A 22,620-nucleotide genomic window follows, 5' to 3' on the forward strand; every position below is an offset into this window, starting at 1 on the left:
AAAAGTTTCCCGGCAGTGCCCTAATTCACGCCGAAAAAGCGGTTCACTTGAGTTCAACGCAGGATCAAGAAACCATTCTGAGCTGCCCAACGCCACAGCCCCTCTGAACACCCTCCCGCTGTCACCACCCTCCCCGGCACACTCCCCATGAACCAATGTTCTTGTCCCACTTCAGAGAGTTTGTGTTTTACCTCACAGGCAACAGGCAAACTTACTTAGCTTCTATTTTGAAAACAGACAAACTTACAGGTTTTTCATTTTTATTGGACGCTTCCAACTTTATATCTAATAATATACAGATACTCGGTTTTCATTGTTCCATTCACATCCTCACGTAGTTCAGCCATTCTGTCACATTAAAATAAAAAAAAAAAAGCACAACTGAAATAAAATAAATTTGTAAGCTGGAAAAATACATTATAAACTTATATTCAAGAAACATTCTCTTTATAATTAAAGACCTACTTGTAGTAAGTAGGATTTAAAGAAAAACTTGATTTTCATTTTTAAATAGGTGGCCTTTGTGTATATTTTTATCATCTCATATGTACAACCCCAACCAGTATCTCTGCCTACCTGTGACAGAATACCTGAAACAAAACAAAAAGACACTGACAAGGAGTTTTTAAACAAACAAACAAAAAAAAGATCAATATTCATTTTCCAGGAAAATACAGTATAATCAGAACTTTAAACACATGCTTCCCTCATCTGTATTAAGGCCTAAGAGACAGATGTGCTTTAATAAAAGCAGACAGTATGAAGAAAAGTCCTTCCACTTTTCTCTTCAAATTCTTGTAACAGCTCATCTATTTCGTTTTCCATGTCTTCTGTGTGCTGTATCTAGAAAAGAAAAAAAAAAAAACCACAAAAAAACCCCACTAAGCAACCAGACTCCAAGGATACCGCGTAGTTTAGAAAACAGTTATAATTCAGCGCTTTTGGCTTAATGCGAAAGCTAAACCAGCGGGCTGTACGGAACGGCACAGCACTGGGGGCTCGATCGAGATTCCCAGCGTTCCCAAATGTATTTATATTCCGCATCATGTTTATCTGCATACCCTTCCCTTCCCAACCCAGCGAACTGGCGCTTAACTAGTACTTTGTTGAGTAGGCAACCGCCATCCTCGCTAGGTAACGAATGGAAGCTCCAGAATAGCTACAAGCACACTGAACAGATGGCTAAAATTTCAAGCGCTTGAACCCTCTCGGGCTTTTTGAACCTGGAAAGGATTTCACACCAGAATAGATCACACAGGCTGGAGTTTAAAAAAAAAAAAAGCCTGTTGCCACACTGGAATAAGTGAACTCATCAACTTGCACACTGTAAAAGGACGCGGATCCTTTCTCCGCTCTCTTTGACAGTTACATCGACGGTTTGTGGGGTCCCACCTCAAGGGTCCCTGGATGTGGATGATAGAAAGCACCATTTTTTTTGTCTTCCCCATCATGCACACAACAGGGTGGTACTACGAAATACACCTCCAGAGGATGTTTTTCAGGTATATCGTGATCCAGAGAGCAACCCCCAATGTTTAAACTCCACGTATTACAATTTCTTTTGAAACGGATGTTTTCACCGTAAACGGTGTCCCCAGCACGGGCTCAACACGTGTCACAGTTACACGCGGTGCTTTGTAATACCGCTCTCCATGTAAGCTATCACCACAGTGGGTTTGAACGCAGAGTCCACTTTCGAAACGGCAAACTCAGTTAAAATTCATCTGTTTGCACAACGGCTCCAAAATTAACCGCAAGAATTTGGAAACTTGCGTCTCTTGACATGGATTTTACTTAAACAACTTTTGCAACACGCAGCACCTTGAAGGAGCGCTAAGCAAACCCCAACCCCTGGGCAGTCTGCTGGGCCCAAGGTAGCCGCAGGCAACGAGCCCTCTCTACTTACACACTGGCAGAGCTCACAGATAAGGAAAGCACCCAGGGTTGCCTCCTCGTGGTTATCCTGAATGTCCACATTGATCACATGTACTGGCTGACACGTCTCCTGCTCTCTGGAATTTAAATCTAGTCGAAAACAAAACACACATAACAGCAAAACGTTGGGTGGAATGGCATCATATTTTACACAGAGCATTCGTAAGATTTTTACAAATACATAGACATTGTCCACCTCTGCCTTCTCCAAACTTGTCTTTAGAAAACTGTTTATTTAATGTTGTCTTAAACAATACTCCCTCTTATTTCAAAAATGAGAGACTGATTTTGGAAACAAAAGAATTCAGTTTTGTGGAAGGGTCGTGGCAGTTTATTTTCCCAAAAAGTTACTGCTCACCTTACTCTGTCGGTCTTTAACAACCAAGTTCAAGATTCTCAAAAGTCAAGACTGATTTTGGGCTTCCTCACCTGGAGAGTTTTAATTGCTTGTTTTTCAAAAAAGCACTGGACATCCACCACTGAAAATTAAACTGCAAGGTGAACTCCTAAAGCTAAGTGCCGACAGTCACATTAGAAAATTCCAGCTTTAACGAGTTCTACTTACTAACACGGGGTGAAGGGAGAAAAATAAAACATCCTTTTCCTACTAATCCACCCACGTATTATTGTTCTGCCTCTCTAACATATCCTTCATATTACACGCATTGTTTTTAAGCTGCAACTTATTCTCTCCCAACCCCATTCTGCAGCTTCATTTTGGCCAACCTGTTGAGGTCTCCATTTTTGAAGTGTCAGCTTTCCCATCTAGAGCTGCTTGGTGGCACTCAAGCCTTCTTCCTCTCACTGGTCAATTATGAAGGGCATTACCATGAAGTTGGAGAGATGCACAACTGGAAAATTAGCAAGTGGTTGCTCTTCACCTCCCCCTCCTCAGGATATTCACCCAAAACTAGAGCGAAAGCTGCTGTCTACATGAGACACGCTGAACTCGCTGAAGACCCACACAAGTACAAGGGCAGTTGCTCTCAGAACTTACCAATACATTTCAAACTTAAAGACTGAGAACACTAATTGTTCAGCTCGCAAAAGCCCGTTGTATCATGCTCTGTATTGTTCTCTATTCAGTAAAATTACTGAAAAGCAAACTGGTTCCGTTTTACCTCAAACCAGAACAATTGCTTGTGACGTGACCGCCGAGGACTGCAGAGCCAAGGCAACAGCCTTTTAAATTATGTGTGCAACACTAATTCCGCTGCCTGGTCTTCCAGTGTAAAGCAAAGACCTCCAGCCTCACCTAAGCCCGTACCCAGCGTCCCCAGAGAGCGGAGGGGTTCCCAGCCCCTGAGTCACTGCAGAAACCCCAGGACTTTCCGGGAGCTCACGTCGAGCCTGCTGCATCGTGTTCGTGCAGAACCCAGACCCCAGCTGAGATTCTTCTGGCGTATTCCACTGACTCATTTCAGGGCAAAGCCGCAGCACGGTTTCAGTATGTTAACCGCACTCAAGAACAGTTTCTCCACTTGTACAGGAGGTATTTATTGTGAATCAACTGCTTGGTGGGTCACTGGGAGTCTTCTGCAGACAAGGGAAGGGAAGCTGTGTGAAGACAGCTTAGGCTTTGCTTCTCCATCAACCCAGGGTGAAAAAAAGCTCATCACATACAACTTGCTAGTTTTCCAGATCCACGAGCATTTTCAAACCAAATATGTATTTGAGTTTCTCCAAATGCTCGCTATCTCCTTACGTCAGCCCTTAAAATTGCTATACAGACATTCCGTGTAGCTGCCAACACCAGCATCTCTTAGAAATAAGTATTCAGCCATCACTTCTGTGGTACGTAAAGTCTAAGTGAACGGACTGCGAGCTCTTGGCCCTGCTGATGTTCCAGCAGTAGTCAGAGGAGACAGATGTTTCCAGATTTGTGAATGACTTCAAGGAGAAGGGGGGAAAAAAGCACTCAAAGTTAACTTGATTTATCAGTTCAAGGTCCTTACCTTCTACTACTTGATCATAGACTCTTTCTTCACACGTTAGGATCAAATCAAAAACATCTTTGCAGTTCTGGAATCTTTCTGGTCGTGGCTTGATTCTCTTATTTCTGTCCAACATGTGTAAAATCCCATTCTGTGTGTATCTGAAGTCGCTGAAGTTAAGTACCTTTACTTTAAGAGAAGTCATGTTTTTGAGCAAATGACCAATACAAGTTACATTATTACTGTATCTTTAAAACAAGATTCTTTCTGTTCGCAAACAAAGATCAGCGACCATTAAATAGACTCCAAAGGTGGCAGCATGACCCCCACCACACAGAGTAATTCATGCAGCTTCTGGTGTCCAGAGACCTGTCACTGTCATTACTACAACCGCAGAGACAACTTTAAAGGGCCCTCATAAGAGCAGGGTTCCTCAGAAGGACAACTTTTCTTGCGCAACTGGTTTTATATCCACAATGCTCAGAACCCAGAGACTCAGCTGTTTGCTTGAGCAGAACGTCCTACATTCACTCAAGTCACTGCTCCTCACCCCAGGGGCCTCTATCTTGAAAGTCACCTACATGGTGCTTCTGGGGCCAACTGCACATCTGCATGAAGCCCTACTCGGACCTCAGGTTTCCGCAACTGAACTTCCAAAGAAAATTCAATCCATCGCAGAAGCATCATCCCTTAAAAATATCCCAAGATATATAAATGGGAATGAAGAAAAAAAACGAGTTTATGCCTGTCAGAACTTCAGTTGCTGTGTGAAAGGGATCTGTTACGCTGCTTGGCAGCTATATTTGTGCTGGTACTGTAACCTCCAGGCTCAAATTTACATCCCGTATCCCCTTTTCAGGCAGGATTCCCTAATCCCGCTGTCTTCTCAGCCTTCTGGGACATTCAGTTTCACCAGGGGCACACCAGGGTGGACAGTCACACTAATCTAAACTTGACTAAACACTTGACTAAAACCAAACTCTCCTAATTTATTTATGGATAAATTAGGAATACCAGGTAAGGCTTGAATTAAGAAAGCCTGGAAACTGATGCATCTCTTCCTTGCTTTGAAGCAGCAGGATTTTTAGCCATCTAAGTATATATTTTTAAGTTAAAGTAGCAGTAGGGGTAACAGTCTATAATTTCTTGAAATAACAGAAAGATTCTGAGCAAAAAACCCTTTCCATTACGAGTAGCAAGTATGCAAGAGATCATCTTGGCTTATTTCCTTGTTGAAAATGTCCCGCACGTACCTAGCAGGTATCTTAATTCTTTTCAGAGAACAGTCCTAATCTTTCGTAACGAGAGACGAGCAACTTTCCATCTACCTTCTTGCAATTGCCCCCTGGCATCCCCGATTCTGCCCCGAGCAGCCAGACCCACACCTGCCAGTCTATACGCTTCAAAGTGTTCTTGAACAGTTTGCAAGTAAACCGTCTTTCAAGTGTCTAAGCTGTATTAAAAAATTAAACCAATCTTTCTACCTATAAGAGTCTACTCGATACGGAAAACGTTCAGTGCGATGTGCGCATCTTGACTAAAGAAAATTTCAATTTTGAATCACAAAGTGAACAATACATTGTTTATCACAAATACACGTTGTCAACTCTCTCAGCCAACTGACTTCTACTGCTTTTCTTTTCTTCAGGTCACCCCCGAGCCTTTTACCACTCTTCTTTCCCAAAAGATTTCTCCCTATATAATTAAAGAATTGTGCCCATAGCCCAAAGCTCTCTCACAAGCAGCTCCACCAGCGCCCACTGCTTCCCCACGGCACCCCCGTAAACTCTCCTCGGCTTTGTGACGCTTGGAAAAGCTCCACTTCAGACCTCTAGTTATTCGCAAAGCATGAAAATGACTGCAACAGCCATTTTTGAAATACTTGTAAACATCTGGCTGCATTGCTTTCTTCAGCTGGAAGGTGAGCCCCTTCTGCGCTCTACAGTCCTCTTTTCTACATCATGCAGCTCAAGGGGGAAAAAAAAAATCTACAGCATCCCACACACTTTTGGGGGTTCTTTTTTCCCCTCCCTTTCTAGGATAAAACGTTGCTGGCATCTGTCCCCTAGCTTCCCTGACTGAGCTTGGAGACAGAATTACGCATATTCAAAAAACCCACACAGTCAAGCTTTCTGCTTCACACAGTCGAGCTTTCTGCTGCCAACTTACAGCTATTTTTTTTCCAAGGGTCCATCTGCCTATAAAAGGAGACTGAAATAAGCAGTTAAGATTCATGACGCTTTCCTATTTGGTTGTCTGAAATCTTTTTCACCTGGGAAAAACCAGCACGCCATCCTTTCAGCAAGCAGGGGGAGGTGATCTGCACGGCTGTTTCCAAGGCATGATCATAACCCAGCTTCTGTGTCTTCATGAGATCGGGAGAATGGAAAGATATTACAACTTATTAATGGTTTCCACTATCCTGCCAGATGTCGAATTGTTTCAGTCAGACTTTGCTTTCCTTCCAACACAACTCAACTCCATGCTCCCTCCCTATGCATCTCTGCTCTTTCTTTTCAGCAGTCACTTCTTCAGAAGGTACTCAAAAAATTCTCACCTGGCTTTCAGTGCTGTCATCTGGCCGGAGCAGCCTTCTTAACACTACCGTGCTCAGAAAGTCAACAGAACACTCATGCTTTATCTAAGAGGCCTCCACCTACTGCAAACTATTGGTATAGAAAATCCATCACGTTATTACAGTGAGTCCAATCCAGATATCACCTTTATTGGAATAACTATGCTAAACAGATCCACAGTGTAATGAAATTTATGCAAGACAACTCAGTAATGGAAAGACTTGATATAAAAAGGAGATGTTGCAATACAAGTCGAGTTTTTCCAATAGACACAGCATTGTTGCCCACTCTTACGGAGATAACTATTCCCAGCTATTCCTATTGTTACTGACTATGCACTCTCTCCATTTACTTAAGCATATCCTGTAACAATGCATCGAAGAAGACATACCTGTATTAAAAAGAAAAATTAGAAGAGTTGCGTGTGTGTGTTTAGCTTAAATCCCTACAGCTTTCGTAGCTTCTGCTACCCAAATTTAAAATTCCCATCATAGACACCAGAAATGCCTTTTACCATCCACTTGGTAAGTCTCTGCCCCAATACACATGGCTATCCACCCCTTACCCCTATCAGTTCATCAGTAATTAGTTCCCTGGCAGGACGCAGAGGATACTTGTAGCTACGAGCGCTAACTGGAAGATGCATATAGCCCGGACAGTCCAGTCTCTCTCCCCCCTTCTTCAGCACCGCATAGCCAGTGGTGACTGTACTTAACAGACCACACAGCCACCAGTCTGGTTTTGTTCCGAAACCTCCATCATTGACAAAGCAAGAACAAGTCGATTTTACCAACTGCCTGAACATCAGCCAGTAATACTGATGCATCCTCTCTTCTCTCCCTCTCACATTCGGCGTTTGGTTTTTCAGGTGGTCCTTTCACCGGAGTGTTTGCTTTGAACTGGGCGCTTCAAACTTCAAAACCTCTGGCCAGTATTATGGGACAAAAGGATGGATACAGGAAATAATTCGGTGCAACGATCACAGAATCACAGAATGGTTAGGGTTGGAAGGGACCTCTGGAGATCATCTAGTCCAACCCTCCTGCCAGAGCAGGGTCACCTACAGCAGGTTGCACAGGACGGCGTCCAGGCGGGTTTTGAATGTCTCCAGAGTGGGAGACTCCCCCACCTCTCTGGGCAGCCTGTGCCAGTGCTCCACTACCCTCAAAGTAAAGAGGTTCCTTCTCATGTTAAGATGGAACTTCCTATGTTCAAGTTTATGCCCATTACCCCTCGTCCTATCACTGGGCGCCACTGAAAAAAGACTGCTCCCATCCCCCTGGCATCCTCCCGTTAAGTATTTGTAAGTATTAATAAGATCCCCCCTCAATCTTCTTTTCTCTAGACTAAAGAGACCCAAGTCCCTCAGCCTTTCTCCATAAGAGAGATAACAAAGAAAATACCAATGATCCACAATATCCTCTCTAAATGCCTCCCCCTCCCTTCCCAAGAAGCTTAAAAGTTCTAAAATACTAAAATGTTTCCGAGTTTGTCAAGTCCTCTCCAAAAGTCCCTACTGAAAGCAATTTCAATTAAAGATACTGTATAAACTATTCTCCCCAAACAGCAGCAATGTTCAGAAGTTGTTTTACAGAACTGAAAGTCTATTTGCTGCTCTCACCCATCTTCCACTGCTGCACTGAAGTAACTGTTTAACAGGTCCACCTTGCAAAACATGAGTAAGTCTTGGTAAAAGCTGTGAGCAGAAGCTCGTGTTAAAGTGAAACTGGCACGTGGGAGAACATCCACAGGGCAATGCAGATCATCCGGAGAAGCGTATTCTTGTTCATTACATTCTCAGAATTATCTTCACACATTGATTATGATTAGAGTAATTCCTTGCTCTCACCTCCCCAAACCTGCACTGTATGTCATAAAAGCTATAAGTCAAAAAAAAAATTAAAATTTTCCCTACCCCAGATTACTATTTTTCAATGTCCATATACACCACTCCCCTGCTGAAAGACAACGATGACAATTGCTTCGACAAATGTCCAACTTCCCATTCTGCTGATAGCGTTTCTTGTGCAGTTGAACAGAGTGGCAAAAGTTTGGTGGTTACCGGACTATGAAATTCAATAAACTGTGGATTGCTGGTTTTGTTCGGAAATTGGATCCTTACAAACCCAAAAGATGTTTCTGGCTATAATTTCATGAGAACTATTGTTGGAAATTCATTTAAAAAAAGAAAACCTAGGGCGAAAAACCCTCATGTAGCTTTTGCAACGTCAGTCAGTCCCTCAATGCTGTCTGATGATTACCCCTGTCAGAGGTCAGCTGGGTAAAACATGTTTAAAAGAAGTGATGGGCAGACTTAGAAAAACAATGACAACAAAAATTCCTCCTACAGATGCTACAAGTTATTCCATTCAGGTACTACGGAAATTAATTGGGAAAAAAACCCAACCCCACTCAAGCACATGCTCTTGAATATTTACACTCTCTCCTAATTAGGTTTCCCAGGATCTGGATGTAATTTCGTAACTGCTAAAGTTGTATTGAATGTGCTCATACAGTTATATAAAAATAATTCATGGCATAATTAATTTTTTTTGATGACTCAAATGTTAGCACTACCTCCCCATCTCTGACTATGAACAGTACGCTCACTCCTCTGTTCAGCCACATTTGAGACCAGCAGTCACTCCAAGTTCTAGTTCAGAAACCAACTTTTTAGGAAACTAAAGATGGTCTTTAGAACAACTTGTAAATCTGCCTATGAAGAATTAAATGGAGTCTAGGCATTCCCTTCTTCACACCAAACAGCAAAATCTAGTTGGAAAGTGACATGGAGTTTCTCTGTGGGGATAGACAGTACCTTTTTTTTTTTTTTTCCTTTTTAAATAGCTCCTGGATAAAATATAGCATATTCCCTAGAAAACTACACATTGACACTACTTGCCCCAATACAGCAATATTAAAGCGGACTGCCAGCACCTGAGAGAACTAAATAACCTGCATTAAAATAATAGTCAAACGCATCAGATTTGACTTTCCGTTAAGAATTCCGCCCCGCTGCCCCCCACAATAAGCCGGGCTATCTGTGTGGCACACCTAACCCAGCCTCAGACCTCCTCTCACTTCCAGACCTCAAGGTTTTATGTTGAATACACTTCTCAAGTAGAAGCGCAAGAGGACAGCAAGAAGAAAGGAAGCTCAGAAACAGAAGACAAGATTACAATGAAGTACTGGCTACAACTTGAGCATTTTTATCACCAAACAAGCTTATAGAAAGTTACGTAAGAAAACCAAGTTTTATTTGCATTAAATAAAAACAGATACTCTTATTAGGGCACAGAGGATATGGCAAGATACAGGGTACAGAAAGCAACTAGTCTGCAGAGAAATTATTATGGATTATGTTTAGAGAACCTGTACCTGAGGTTGACAAACAGCAATACATTAGCAAAGAGAAAAACACAGGAGGCTTTGATAAATCCCAAGATCAGACAGTTAAAGGCTGAGAAAGGTAAACTGCACAACAGTAGATGCATTTGAATCCATCAGAGTACAAGATCACTGCTTCTTTTCCCAGAGCAGTAGGAATCAATAATACCTACTCACTTCATTGGGAATAAATCTAGTAAATGGTGAGGTCTTTTTCCAGTAACTAGGATAATGGGGTCTCCACCTACCATCTCAGTTTTGAGATACGAGACCGCAAAATTCTGAATGAGAAATTCAGAAAGACAGGATGGGCTAAAATCAGAGTTGGATGTAGCCAGATGAGCTCTGTTTCCCAGTAAGTTATTGTTTTGCAGAGCTCAGCGCCCAACTGCAATCAGAATGCTTTATCAGCTCAGCGGGGAGAGTTCAACAGTACTGCAACCCCAGAGCTTGATGTTCAGGAATGGACAGACAGGAACAACAACCTCCTTAGGCCATCTAAGTTGCACATTTATAAAGGAATGTGTATTTCGGAACTTGTAAAACATCACCTGGACACCAAGCACCCTATAAGAAATGCAAGTGAGAAAACTAAACTGCATGCCGACTTCTTTACACTAACACGTTTTCAGCACAGGACGCTGTGTTTTAAAACAAAGGCTTCTTTGGTTTCCATTTTTTACCACTATTGCTTACAGAGCTGCATTTTAGTGGTGGCAATCATTGCATCTAGACAATTTACTTTCAGAAGTATTTCTCATACCTTAAGAAGAAATTTAGATTAATTCAGCCATGTAGGTTTAGAAGGCTGTATATAAACATCTACGTCTAAGGTCACCAAGGCAGAAAGTCTTCCTTGATAGTCAGTGAAAAGGAATCTGGCATAGCCGTAGCCTAGCGACTCTGTTTTAATTCTTCCACCCTCCACGAAAAAATCATCATCTAAAATATCCCTTTCTCTCCTCTTGGCATAAGGGCACCCAACCAGGTGCCATCAAGATGACGAGTCTGCAGATGACTAAACTTAGATGAGGTAAGTGTTGCCTTAGACAATTTATTTACCAATATATCGACTTATTTAAATTAAAATTCTGTATGATAAAAGAAAAAATATCTCCTCCTGATCAAAGTAGTCAATATATTTCATTTTAACTCCCAGGTGAAACTGAAAATGAAACTCAAGTGATTTGTGCTGAAAGTTTTGGGGTATATAAATTAATACATAGTCATCTAAAATATACTAGAGACCAATTTATTAAACATAACTGGGCAAACTACATTTGCTAAAATGTATACATGCTTTTTAGGAAAAAGACATCTTTAAAGCAATGGCTGGCACCCAAAGCTTCTACATCTTCAAACAAATCCGACGTCCTGATTATTCATTTTGGTGCAGCTGTCATCATACTCAGATACTGCAATTCTTCTTTGTGAAAAACCAGCAGCAGAGGAGAATACTTCTCACACTAGTACGAATGGCATTTGCAGGTCTCTTTTCCATATCATCTTAATTTGTTTATTAGTATCTGTACTACAAACAGAAGATATGCTGTGTTAAACCCTGCTGGGCAAAATGCCTGGGAGCTAGACATCTCCTTAAAGGAAGTGTGTGGGGGGGTGAGACTGCCCAACCTTCTTCCACCTTCAGAATCACTTCCTTTTACAGGGAATAAGACACCACCAGCTCTACTTTCCAAGCAACTGTGATTACCACTCCCAAGAACTGCCTACATTCCACATCCAGAGCCCAAAATGCCTTTCATTTGGCATTGAAATTGGATGGATTTAGTACAAACCAGTTTGTTCACAAGTCTTCTGTGGCACTGTGTAACTTACAGTCTTAACACTGAGAATATGACATCCCCAAATACCACGAACACACTAATTTGGGTTAAATAACATTTCTGATAACATTTGTGCCTGCATTAATGACTTGTAAAGAACTGAGGTGTCACTTGTTTTTCATTGCTGAGGACAACCACGTAGCACTTTCAGCTACCAGCTGCACAGATAAAATCCAGCCGAGCACGCTCACAGCAGTCGGTCCAAATATAACAACACACTAGCTGTGCTCATTTCCTCGAGTCTGGTTGAGCCCTAAAGCTGAGGGCTACATATCCACACGTCATCGAAAGAAGGAAAGATCTTTAGCTTAGCCTAGAGCTCAAGTGCCAGACAGTGACCTGCTGGCACTGAACAGCTGAAACTGTATTTGATGAAGCTGCCCAGATACAAGCTGCCAAAGGGGAAAAGAGAGGGAGCAGTGGCAAAGTCCACTGCCAAAGAGCTGGAAAAGGGATATCATGGAAATACCAGAAAGACAAGGATTCCAGAGACAGAACACAAGATGACTTCAAAGATGTGGCATGCTTAACTATGCCATCAAACAGTTGACTACACGTTTCATCCAAGTGTGTTCTTCAAGAGAAGTTCAATTTTGATTGCTAGAATCTACAGCGTCTTGGTCACTTGGCAAGACAGTTCAATCTACTGGGAAGTCCAGTATGTGACACAGACACGTTAACAAATGAATACAGAAATCATTATCAGGACCAGTAGGCAAGCAAGAAGGAATCATAAGAGTTCGTAAGTATCACACATTACTTTTGGATGCTCTTCTCCGGTTTAGAGACAAGTGCCGGATTTCAGAAGATGAGCAGCGAACGTAGGATTGGGTGGGGAGAAGTACTTTGAGGTAGCTGTGAGGAGAGAGGTGCGTGAGCAAAATATTAATCATTCCATTTAATGTCTCAGAAACAGGGTCTGCAACAACCATTATCAAATGGGTTTCTGTTGTCATTGCTTTGTACTGCACTCAAAGGAAGTTTTCAACTAAATAGTTATAGCTGGATAGGGCAACTGAGATAAAGCAAAACATGAGTATTCCAAAACTTAAATCAATTAAGCCATTTCATTTAACACACTTGGGAAACCTGAGAGTACATTCATAAAGACAGCAGGACCACTTTTAAACAGCAGCATGCAGAGCAAGAAACACACTGGAGGAGGTCTGCGGCAAACATGCCTTAGCCCAACACTACAAACAGGATACCGGAGCACACAGGGATGTGCTGAATCCACAGGCTGACTAACAGCCAGTTTTGCAAAGCTCACACCCCCCCCAACTTGTGCACCTTGGGTAAAAACTTCTCACAATAAGCCCTTCTCACACTCGTTATTAGTGTTTCTCTATTCTTGCATTAAATTCTAAAGATATCAAAGACTGCCAATTCTGTCACTAGGCAGCAATGAAGCCAGAACACCTTCTACCCCTCACCCCACCCCAACTTATCATCTGAAAATACAGCGTTTTAAACACTTCAGGGTTTTTTTTCCTGAAATGATATCTATGCTATGCCAATTAGAGGTATATGGCAGCAAGACACTCTGACTTACTTTCCCACATCCTGAAAACTGAGACTTCAGTAATTAATACTACTTCAAATTTTAATACTACTTTCACTACCTTATATCAAATCAAAAATAAGTATTCCATTAAGTAGCACCATCACGTTTGGGAAAGGTAAGCATTTAAATGCGTATTTCTATTTATATTACCTTCCATCTTTTGCCAACTTTCTCTCAAGAAGTTTATCGCAGAATCTTTTGAAAAGAGCTCTCGTGTACATGACTTTCTCAGGGCTGATTGAGCTCTCTCCAGGATATGAAGCCCTTCAGACACTTCTTGCATGTACGCTAGCAGCAGACACAAACAGCTTCCAACAAGAACTCCACGCCAGCAACTATTCTCTGTATTGAGTGGGATTTTCATAAATACAGTTGTGTCAGCCAACTTGTTTCTACTAAGATGGAAAGCAGGAAACCAGCACACACCTCTCCTGCCGTTCCTGTGCTAGACTTCTGATCTGCATTGCTAATACTTCTTTATATGTTGATCCACTGCTGAAACCTTGCTATATTTACTCTAGTGTAATAAATCTGGCACTTGGGGATCCAGATGCCAGAAAAAAAATATGTATTTTAAATACATAGAAGGATATATGGTATCCTTCACAAAACACTGATACAAATAACTCTGCCAACGCTTGAAGCACGTGCCTGCACACACTCTTGAGTACAAGGAGTATGACCAGTGCAAAATGGCAACAGTGGCCATCTTACTTGGATTTCTCTTACCTTTCAGGTTTTTTCTGATCTTCCTTCTATCAAGATGTGGGTTATCGATCATGTTTCCAAATGCAGCCAAACTTTCCAAACAATCTTTCACTGTTATCTGTTAGAAGTTTTCAAAACACTCCTCTCTATGTAGCTGAAAGATGTTTTATGCCATTCGTGGACATGGGACAAGCTACACAGAAGCGAGCTTTCAAAACGCTTCATGGAAGCTGGTGACATCTAAGCCATCTCAGATGTAGATTATTAGAAAAATTGGGCACGGTTCACTCAATTTCTAGGATTTGTACCTTCAGCAGTATTGAGAAATTTTTAAGATCGGAGTCATTAAACAAAAATGATGAAGCATCAATCTGTCTCGTGCTCTTCTGTACCCAAAAGTGGTAAAAGGTTTGTCTTACGTAAACATAACTTGATCACACTAGAGCCAAAAGCATCAAAATTAATTGCTAAAACTATGAAGATTTATTTCTTCCCAGTTAAATAAACAAAATTTCTTTCTTCACAGTAGTATTTTTCAGAACTATCTCCTATAACTTCAGCTGCTGGTTTTGCTGCAAGTTTCTAAATGCTTTAGTAAAGGTAGAAGCTATGATTCCGCAAGATTCAGTTAGAGCTGCTTAACTTGAAGCTTCAGTGAGCAGCAATGCTGGTAGCAAGAGATTGCTAACTTTGCCTAGACGGAAATAGATGTGGTTTATAGCTAAAAGCTCTACCATTTTAAAAGGTGGCAGATATGACACTAATACTCCATACACAAAGCTTAAGTAGAAAACGCTGCAAAATACTCGGGGGAAAAAAAAAAAACAAAACATACGTATCTTTAGTTACAAATAGAAGTGCAAAGAACAAGCAGGGGTAACGTGTATTTGCAACGTTTGTGTGGAAATATGCCGTCAGTCCATCTGTTAAATGCTTTCACTATCTTTCTGCATATCCAAAAAAAAATGGCATTAACAACCCTTCCATCCCTGGAGGTGTTCAAGGCCAGGTTGGACGGGGCTTTGAGCAACCTGGTCTAGCGGAAGGTGTCCCTGCCCATGGCAGGGGGTGGAACTGGATGATCTTTAAGGTCCCTTCCAGCCCAAACCATGCTATGACCTCAGAAGTCAAGCACAGAGGTTTTACTGTCTTGCAACTAATGCTAGTTGAAGAAATTACAGTCACCCCCCTGAAGATGGAAATTGTTTTGGAATCAATAGAAGGACAAAAAAAAAAAGTCTGTGCATCCCTTTATGTTGTCACAGAAGGTCTGTGTTAATCTGAGGTTACCTTTTCAAGGCACGAAAAAGTAGTCTGCTGTCACTTTTCTCCTCTCATTCAAGTCCGGGATGAAATTACCTAACTAGGACCAAACGTAGCTATGCTACTTTTATGCTGCAGATTGCTTTTTGGTTTTATTAACTACAGATTACATCAGGACTGAGTGGGATTTAAGCCAATGCCCATGAGCCGAAGCAGCAAAATTTTTTACTTACCCTTATATAAAGTCCCTTACAAAGATGACAGTCTAGAAACAACCCACGCTAACAAGTTAGCTATGCAAAGAGCACGAATGTCTTGCTGCATTTACTGCTAGGGCTACTTATCAAAGCTTCCTGTGCTGTATCACAAGCAACAGAGCCAATGCATTATGATCTGCTTATGCAGCAAAACAAATTTAAGCAATGCTAATTTTCCATGGTGCATTCAGGAGGCCAGCAGATGGCAGGGACATATTTTGGCTAGACATTCAAGTAGCCTTATTTTTAACATTCATTCAAATATGTCAAGTCTCGGATCCAAATGTCAACTTTACTTCCAAGAATGCCCTTTTAGACACTTAAATATTCAAACGTATGTGTTCATTCACAGAGTTCAGACACTATGACTGAAACGCAGCCAATGAAATCACTCAAATTCTAAATGTATTTTACAGTAGTTATCGGCCTCAGACAGGATCCCCTACTCAGAATTCTTTAGAGAATCTGTTCAGGACTCACCTCAGTTAAGGAAATAAACCTTCCAAAGACTCTACCTAGAAAACAGACAGGATGGCAGAGGTTGTTTCATATGCTGAAAAACATTTAATATTAGACTGGAGTCTGTAGTTTCTACCATGTCCCAGAAGTTCAAATACAGAGGAAATAATACCTGCTGCCTTTGAAAGGCCTTAGGTTTTGTGAAGTGTTTTGGTCTTACGATCCTTCACAGAGGAAAAAAGGGATTGGAATTCAGCTTATGGCTGGAAGCGTACGGATTTGCAGAAACGTGCCTCTTAAAAGAATGTTCAAATCCTGTTTAAACACTGCTTTCCATCCTCATCCCTCTACTTCTACAAATATTAAAGTACTCTGAAAGACATGTTAAAAAAGAAAATGAGACTTGTGCTGTACTGCATTCAAAAAGAGGTTTTGCCACTGACATGCAGCAGGCCATGATTTCAACCATCTGTAGCTTTTGCAAAGTCGGGCTTCAAAAAAATCACCTCCAAATACACCTAAAACAAAACATTCCAAAGCGGTTTACAGAGATAGAGAAACTGTCCCACTGACCACTGGAATGTCAGCATCTGTTCTGAGCTGTTCTGAGCTGCTTATCAGGAATCCATCCATGAAGAAAAATCATATGAAAGCATAAGGTAAATACATGTGCAAAGAGCTTACCTGAAGTGGAAGTTAATTAAATTTAAAAAAAAAAAAAAGGAATCCTTGAGATTGAGCTATACGGCCAAAAAGCTGCGTGTGGATGCTCTGAAGATCTCACTAGTCCTCCTGTGCACCCATGCAGCGATAACTTTCCCCATTAAGCAACTCAACAGTTGCTTTGCACAGCCTCCAGTAAAGTGGTCAAATACAAACGCTCCATGTATTGGGGTAGTTCATGGATCCAGTAGTGTTGGGAATTACTACTCAAGTATTATGGATCCTACAGCTTTGTTACAGGTAGAAGTTTCTGCAACGAACAAAGAGTATGCAAAAGAGACCGGGGAAGTGGTTTAGCGCAAGATATTCCTGTCGCTGCCAACTTTTCTTTCAACAGCTTTTCCCCACCAATGCCTGCACTGTCATCTGCTCAGGCCATGAATCATCTGGGTATCAGTATCATATGCCACTTTATGAAAGTAGGAAAACACAGCTAAGCAGCAAGATCCAACATATTATTTGATACTAAACCCCTCTCAAGAAAACGAAAGTTTAAACCCAACGGAAGGAAGGTCTGATATAAACAAAGAATTTAAGAGATCCGAAGTTCAGAAAAAAAAAAATAATCTGGTTTATGCTCTAGATGAACTATATCCGAAACTGAAATCCTTGTATCTCTTCTTTTACTTGCCAGGCTAAGAAAATGGAATAAAGCCACTACTTATCAATTGGCTTCTCCACATCAGTTTACTCCAATGTTACGAAGATATACTAGAGCAAACCAATCAGTTCAAGAGCAAGAATTCTCAAGAACCTGACTACATGAACCAAGGAATTCTAAACAACTAAGACCAAGGCTGTAACAAACAGATGCTACTATCCTCATAATATATGCTACACTTAACTGGGAAAAGCTGGTAGATGTAATCCTGGACTAGCTGCATACTTACAGAATGTTAGTTTATTAGCTGTGTTACGGCAATTCCTTTTCAGTTTTGGTCCTCGATTCAGAAGTATTAAGCTCTTATAGACTCCACCTTTCAGACTGAATAGAGAATGACCTCCTATTGACCTGTAAGACAGCCTGACCTTGGTCCAACTGGAAGTTCTACTTCTTGAGCAGAGCAGAACCCAGCAACACACTCACACTACAATGTACACACAGTATTTCAGCAGTTTACTTATCAATTCTGTGGCTGATGCCAACTAACCTTCTACTACAGTGGAGAAACACTGCACAAGAAACTGATTTGTTTTTTCCAGTACTAGTACTAAGGGAGAGCAGAGGAAACCTTCTGGAAGAGACAACTATTAATACTCAAATCGTACTGTCCCATGAAGCTAAGCTTGACTCCAAAACAGAAAATGCAGTTTTTCTTCAAGAAAAACTTAACTGCAGTGACGTCTGACTAAGACTTCAGCCCTAAAGGATTCTCCTTCTTCATCACCACCCTACAAAGACAGAAAAAATATTCCTCAATATAGTCTCACTGCTCCTGGATGCCCTCTCTTCTCAGCTAGTCCCGATACTCTTTGTGTTAATTCCTCTTCATGGGACAGGAGATGGTGTCTCAAGCGGGACTGAAAAGTTTTGGGGAGGGCACAGAATCTCTCCCCTACACAGTTCTACAGTGAATCCTACTTAGTTTAACAATATACTCCTCTTGGACCGCCTCAATTTCTGTAGGGCAATAAAGATTTCAGTTCTGTTCACCTAGATCCTCTGAAGATCTTGTGCGTGCCAGAACCTGCTTCAGATTTCTTTTTCCCCTTCAATTCTGGGACTGCTATATACGGGCCCCCAATCCCATGCTTGCTCCAAAGCCACCACATTTTCCTCTGCTGATGTTCTACCGCAATGCATCTTACCAGTTAATAGCACACATCATCTTAGGCAGCTGGAAGACTGGGGAATAAACCAGGGGAGACCATAATGCTATGAATATTTACTGGCAAAGTGGTCTGTATATGGCAGAAGAAACTGTTTCCACTTGTTCTGAATGCGAAGGGTACAATTAAAAAAAAAAAATAATCCGAACAACCACACATCAGCAATAGCTCAAAAAGTACCATATGGCTATCCAGCTTAAATATGGAGTTTACAGGAAAAAAACCCACTAGATCCCAATCACCTAGATTATCACTACTTTTTTCTTTTTTTTGACAGAAAAGAATCCTCTTGCGTTTGAGTGAGAAGCACGAAGACAGCTTTTCTTCTTTGTTTCTAAAACATTCTCCTTTCTACCTGAAGCACACCTTTAGTAACTTCTTGAGGAGGTGTTCTGCCCGCCCACCTCCCTACCCCCCTTATCATGTAACTATGGAGCTGAAACTGGAATCCTATCTACAGTTAGAGAGCAGGTCAAATTAAAAGAGGAGGTAAAAATACAGCAAGATAGTGCACCTATACTACACATGCATAGCCTCACAGAGGTACTGCAGACATGGGTCATGTCTCCTACAGATTAGTCTTAGAACCCTCTACTGTTCTAGACAGGGTAATATTTTAAAAAGCAACCAAAAGCCACATTCAGAATAGCCTTAAATGATTTTGTCGCAGCCCTCTATTAGGGCTCAGGGAATTTAAATGCAATATTCTAATGCAAATGATGCAATATTCTAATGGTAGATGCGGATACTTATTTTAACTATGAAGTTTAACTACTACATCTTAAAATGCTTTGAAGTATTTCCATTTTAGATATACCGTAACCACCAACTCAACTGAATCTGTATGCCCGGCTCCATTAATCCCTTACTCCTGTGCATCTGAAATTCAATATATGCCTTCAAGGTATGTGCGAGCCTGCGCTCTGTAGTTCACTAATTAACTACAACAAAGATGCTTTTAGTCTCTGCAGAGAGGGGTTTTAATAGTTCTCCCTCCTTTCCACAAGTAAGAGTTTCAATGGGCCTTTTCACTCTAACACATTTTTAACCTTGCTCTGACTGATGTCCAACACCGTAGCAGCTCACTTCTGTCTGCTTTCTGCAACAGGGGTCATTTACTTGGCTGGTCAACAGAGAACGTTCTAAGTCCCTTACAGCCGCAATCTCACTGGGTATCTAGTGTCCAAAATGCTTTGGACCCCTGCTGGCATACAGAACGGGAAGAAGGACATCACTCCTCCATGAGACAGTGATGAATGCTGAGCACTCAAACTTCATGTGCTTCCATACTGCAGTGATGGAACAAGCAGACAGTTGTCACCAAGATATACTATTTCAAGCCACATGGAAAGGCTACAGGTGACAGTCATCTCCGCTTAGCTGATGAAAGCAAGGCTGGGGAACAGAACAAGCAGCTAAGTCATAAGAACCACACCTTCTTTTGTTTTCCCATACCAATTACACTCAAAGCCCATCAGAAGAGCAGGCCCTCCCACCCTTCGGTAGGCAGTGTTTGCACGCCCATCACCTCTACGAGGTAATGCTCACCCAAAAAACATGACCACCCACCTGACCCTGGTTCACAAAAAACTACTCCACAACTCTCTGACAAGAGTAGGTCTGGGTTTGGTTACTGGAAGAGTCCTTACCCTCAACTCCATTTCCAGAAATGGGTTTTACTTTCTGCACCGACAGTCTTCACTCAGAAAACCTTAACTTGTATTATCTGAGAATCAAAAATGCAAAGATGTAGAGGCAGTCATTCTTGCCCTACTTCCCTTGCAATGGCTATTGTTTAAACTTGCTTGCTTTTATCTTGAGAAAAGGTTTAACTGTAACACTGCAAATGCATTTGGGGAACACAGCAACCATCTCCAGCATGGAGCAGAACCAAAAGGGTAACTCTGAAGCATGCTGAGTGGGGGGACTAGGTAGGCTTTCTGTTGGTTTTATCTTTAATCAGTGCCGTATTCAGTACGGCAGCAATGAAGAATGCAAAAAAGAAATCAGAAGGCATTAGGGCTTGTTAATATTATTTCTCAATTTAAGTAATTTTCTTTTGAAGCAATTCTTGTTTAATCAAGATATGGCATACCTCATTCAGATGGGTTTGCAAGATCTTTCTTTCCTCTATAAGCAGAGGGCTAAAAATAACCCCAGCATATTGCACATATGATTCATTAAGACTATACCCTACATTTTGAATTATTTTTGAATAACGGACCTCTAACTAGATATTAGGAAACCAATACCTCTGCAAGGGATACCACTTGTGAGGAACACCATGCAGAAGGGTATTCCAATCAGTTCTCACTGTACTGTATAGGTTTGATCAAACAGCCCAGCCCTTAACAGAAGTCTTCCAATGCCCAATGCAAAAGAAGCCGACACTCTTGGGGTCTCAGGGAGCTCAAATTTACTATTCCTGGTCAGTGAATACAACAAAGAATTTGTGAGCAGTTGTAAGCGATAGCACAATCTGTGCTACCTAACAACTGCCAAGTTATCTTTCAAAAAGTTCTTCAGTTTGCCGACTCCTTGGGTAACAGCTTGAACTAGTTTCTACCCCGTTCTAAGTTTTCTAGTCTCTGACAACCTATTTAGTCTTATTCCATTTTTTTCAAAAAGATGTAAAAAACCTGGGCTGTTTGAATACAATTAATACATTTAAACCACATCAACATTCCTCTTGGATCTTCACATGGCCATACCCAAGATTTTAGGAATAAACCTTATACCACTAAAAAGTGCAAAGACTGCTCTATTGCATTACCAAGACTTATTTCTGGTATACTTCAGTCTAAAGGATCCTCTAAGTAGAAATCCAGCATATACCGAATCCCTTAATTAGGGTAAGTTTTGTCTTTCATATTTAACATTGAAAAAAATAATCAGATCCCTTCTTGAGAAAAGAGTACCTAGAATGAGTGCTCCAATGTTGTAGCTTTGTGTGTTTTCTTAAAAACAAATGAAAAGTCAACTTCAAATACAGATGTTCTAAAATCATGCAGTTTGACATTAGTCATGGTTTTAAATAGTGTGCATAACCTTGATCACCCCTACTCTCTAGAATTAAGTATGTTGTTGGGCTCTCCTATGTCCGTTCTTTTACAGCTGGACTTGATGATCTTAAAGGCCTTTTCCAACCTAAATGATTCTACAATACTATGATTTATAATATGCTATAGGATTATTTATTTTCTTTTCGGTGCACAGATCAAATCATGGATCAAGAAACTCTCAGTGAAAAGGGTGAGCTCTTTAATGAAAGGTATCCTCTCTCCCAGAGAAAGTATACTGTAAACCTTACCTGTCAGTTTGTCTGAGCTAAATACAACATTAATGTCGAGGTGGTCGGTCTTCGCACATCCATTATCAGGACAGTCTTTGCACTGGGAAAATACGATCCACAGTGCAGTGGAGGTAATGGACAATCTGTGATAGTATTAATGTGCTTTCATTCAAGAGCTACACGTTACACACTACGAAAGAGCATTTTGAATGCGTGCATTGTAACTCGATAGCAATTTACAAGGGAGCATTAGAGGCCCTCCTATAAACCTAAAACCTTTTAAGATCGCCAGTCAAGCAACTATATATTCCTAATGCATAATGCCAAATAATGAATTACACCTTTCAAGGATGAACCATATTGGATTTTTTAAAAAGGCCATGCCACAGGGATACAGTTCTTTGTCTTTCCTAAGCAGATCATTGTACATCTGATCATATGTTGTTTTGAAATCATAAACATTCGGCTTGTCCGGTGCTGGTCCTGGCAATTTCACATGAGTCCCTGTTCCAAAGGATCGGACACTGAATCCTCGTTTGCTGAAAAACAGAGAGGAAAAGAGGGGAAAAGGCAATTAGACTGGATGGACTTTAAACACCAGAGTGCTGAAGAACATATACTGAATTTCAAAAACACCTCTTAGCAATCAGCCAAATCACACCCGAAGTGTCGGGCAACTCTTATCAACTAAATTGCCAAGTGTACCCAATGTGTGTATTTCCTCACAGTTGCAATCAAAACTTACACACCATTTCTAAAGGAGCACCCATATTTTTATACAAAATTGCCTTAGAATTATGGTACATAGCATTTTGGATATTTCTTTCATGCTTTCAGGCATCTTGGAT

General features: G+C 41.1%; 1 protein-coding gene across 2 annotated transcripts; it reads right to left on the bottom strand.

Annotated features, from left to right (window-relative positions):
• Positions 1 to 258: 258 nt before the first annotated feature.
• Positions 259 to 22,315, bottom strand: SSU72 (SSU72 RNA polymerase II CTD phosphatase homolog (S. cerevisiae)). 2 transcript variants are annotated; one of them, XR_717915.1, is made up of 4 exons: positions 22,168 to 22,315; positions 3,891 to 4,030; positions 1,907 to 2,025; positions 259 to 843 (listed from the first exon to the last, which is right to left on the bottom strand). XR_717915.1 is itself a non-coding variant. In XM_009889599.1 (3 exons), the coding sequence occupies exons 1-3, from the start codon at positions 4,003 to 4,005 to the stop codon at positions 742 to 744; spliced, it is 336 nt and encodes a 111-aa protein (XP_009887901.1). In that variant the 5' UTR covers positions 4,006 to 4,072; the 3' UTR covers positions 336 to 741. The 2 variants fall into 2 exon arrangements, 1 of the variants encoding a protein (XP_009887901.1); XM_009889599.1 differs by lacking the exon at positions 22,168 to 22,315 and having other exon boundaries at positions 336 to 843; positions 3,891 to 4,072.
• Positions 22,316 to 22,620: the final 305 nt, after the last annotated feature.

The sequence above is a fragment of the Charadrius vociferus genome, unplaced genomic scaffold (assembly GCF_000708025.1).
Source record: "Charadrius vociferus isolate BGI_N301 unplaced genomic scaffold, ASM70802v2 scaffold477, whole genome shotgun sequence".
Lineage (NCBI taxonomy): Eukaryota > Metazoa > Chordata > Aves > Charadriiformes > Charadriidae > Charadrius > Charadrius vociferus.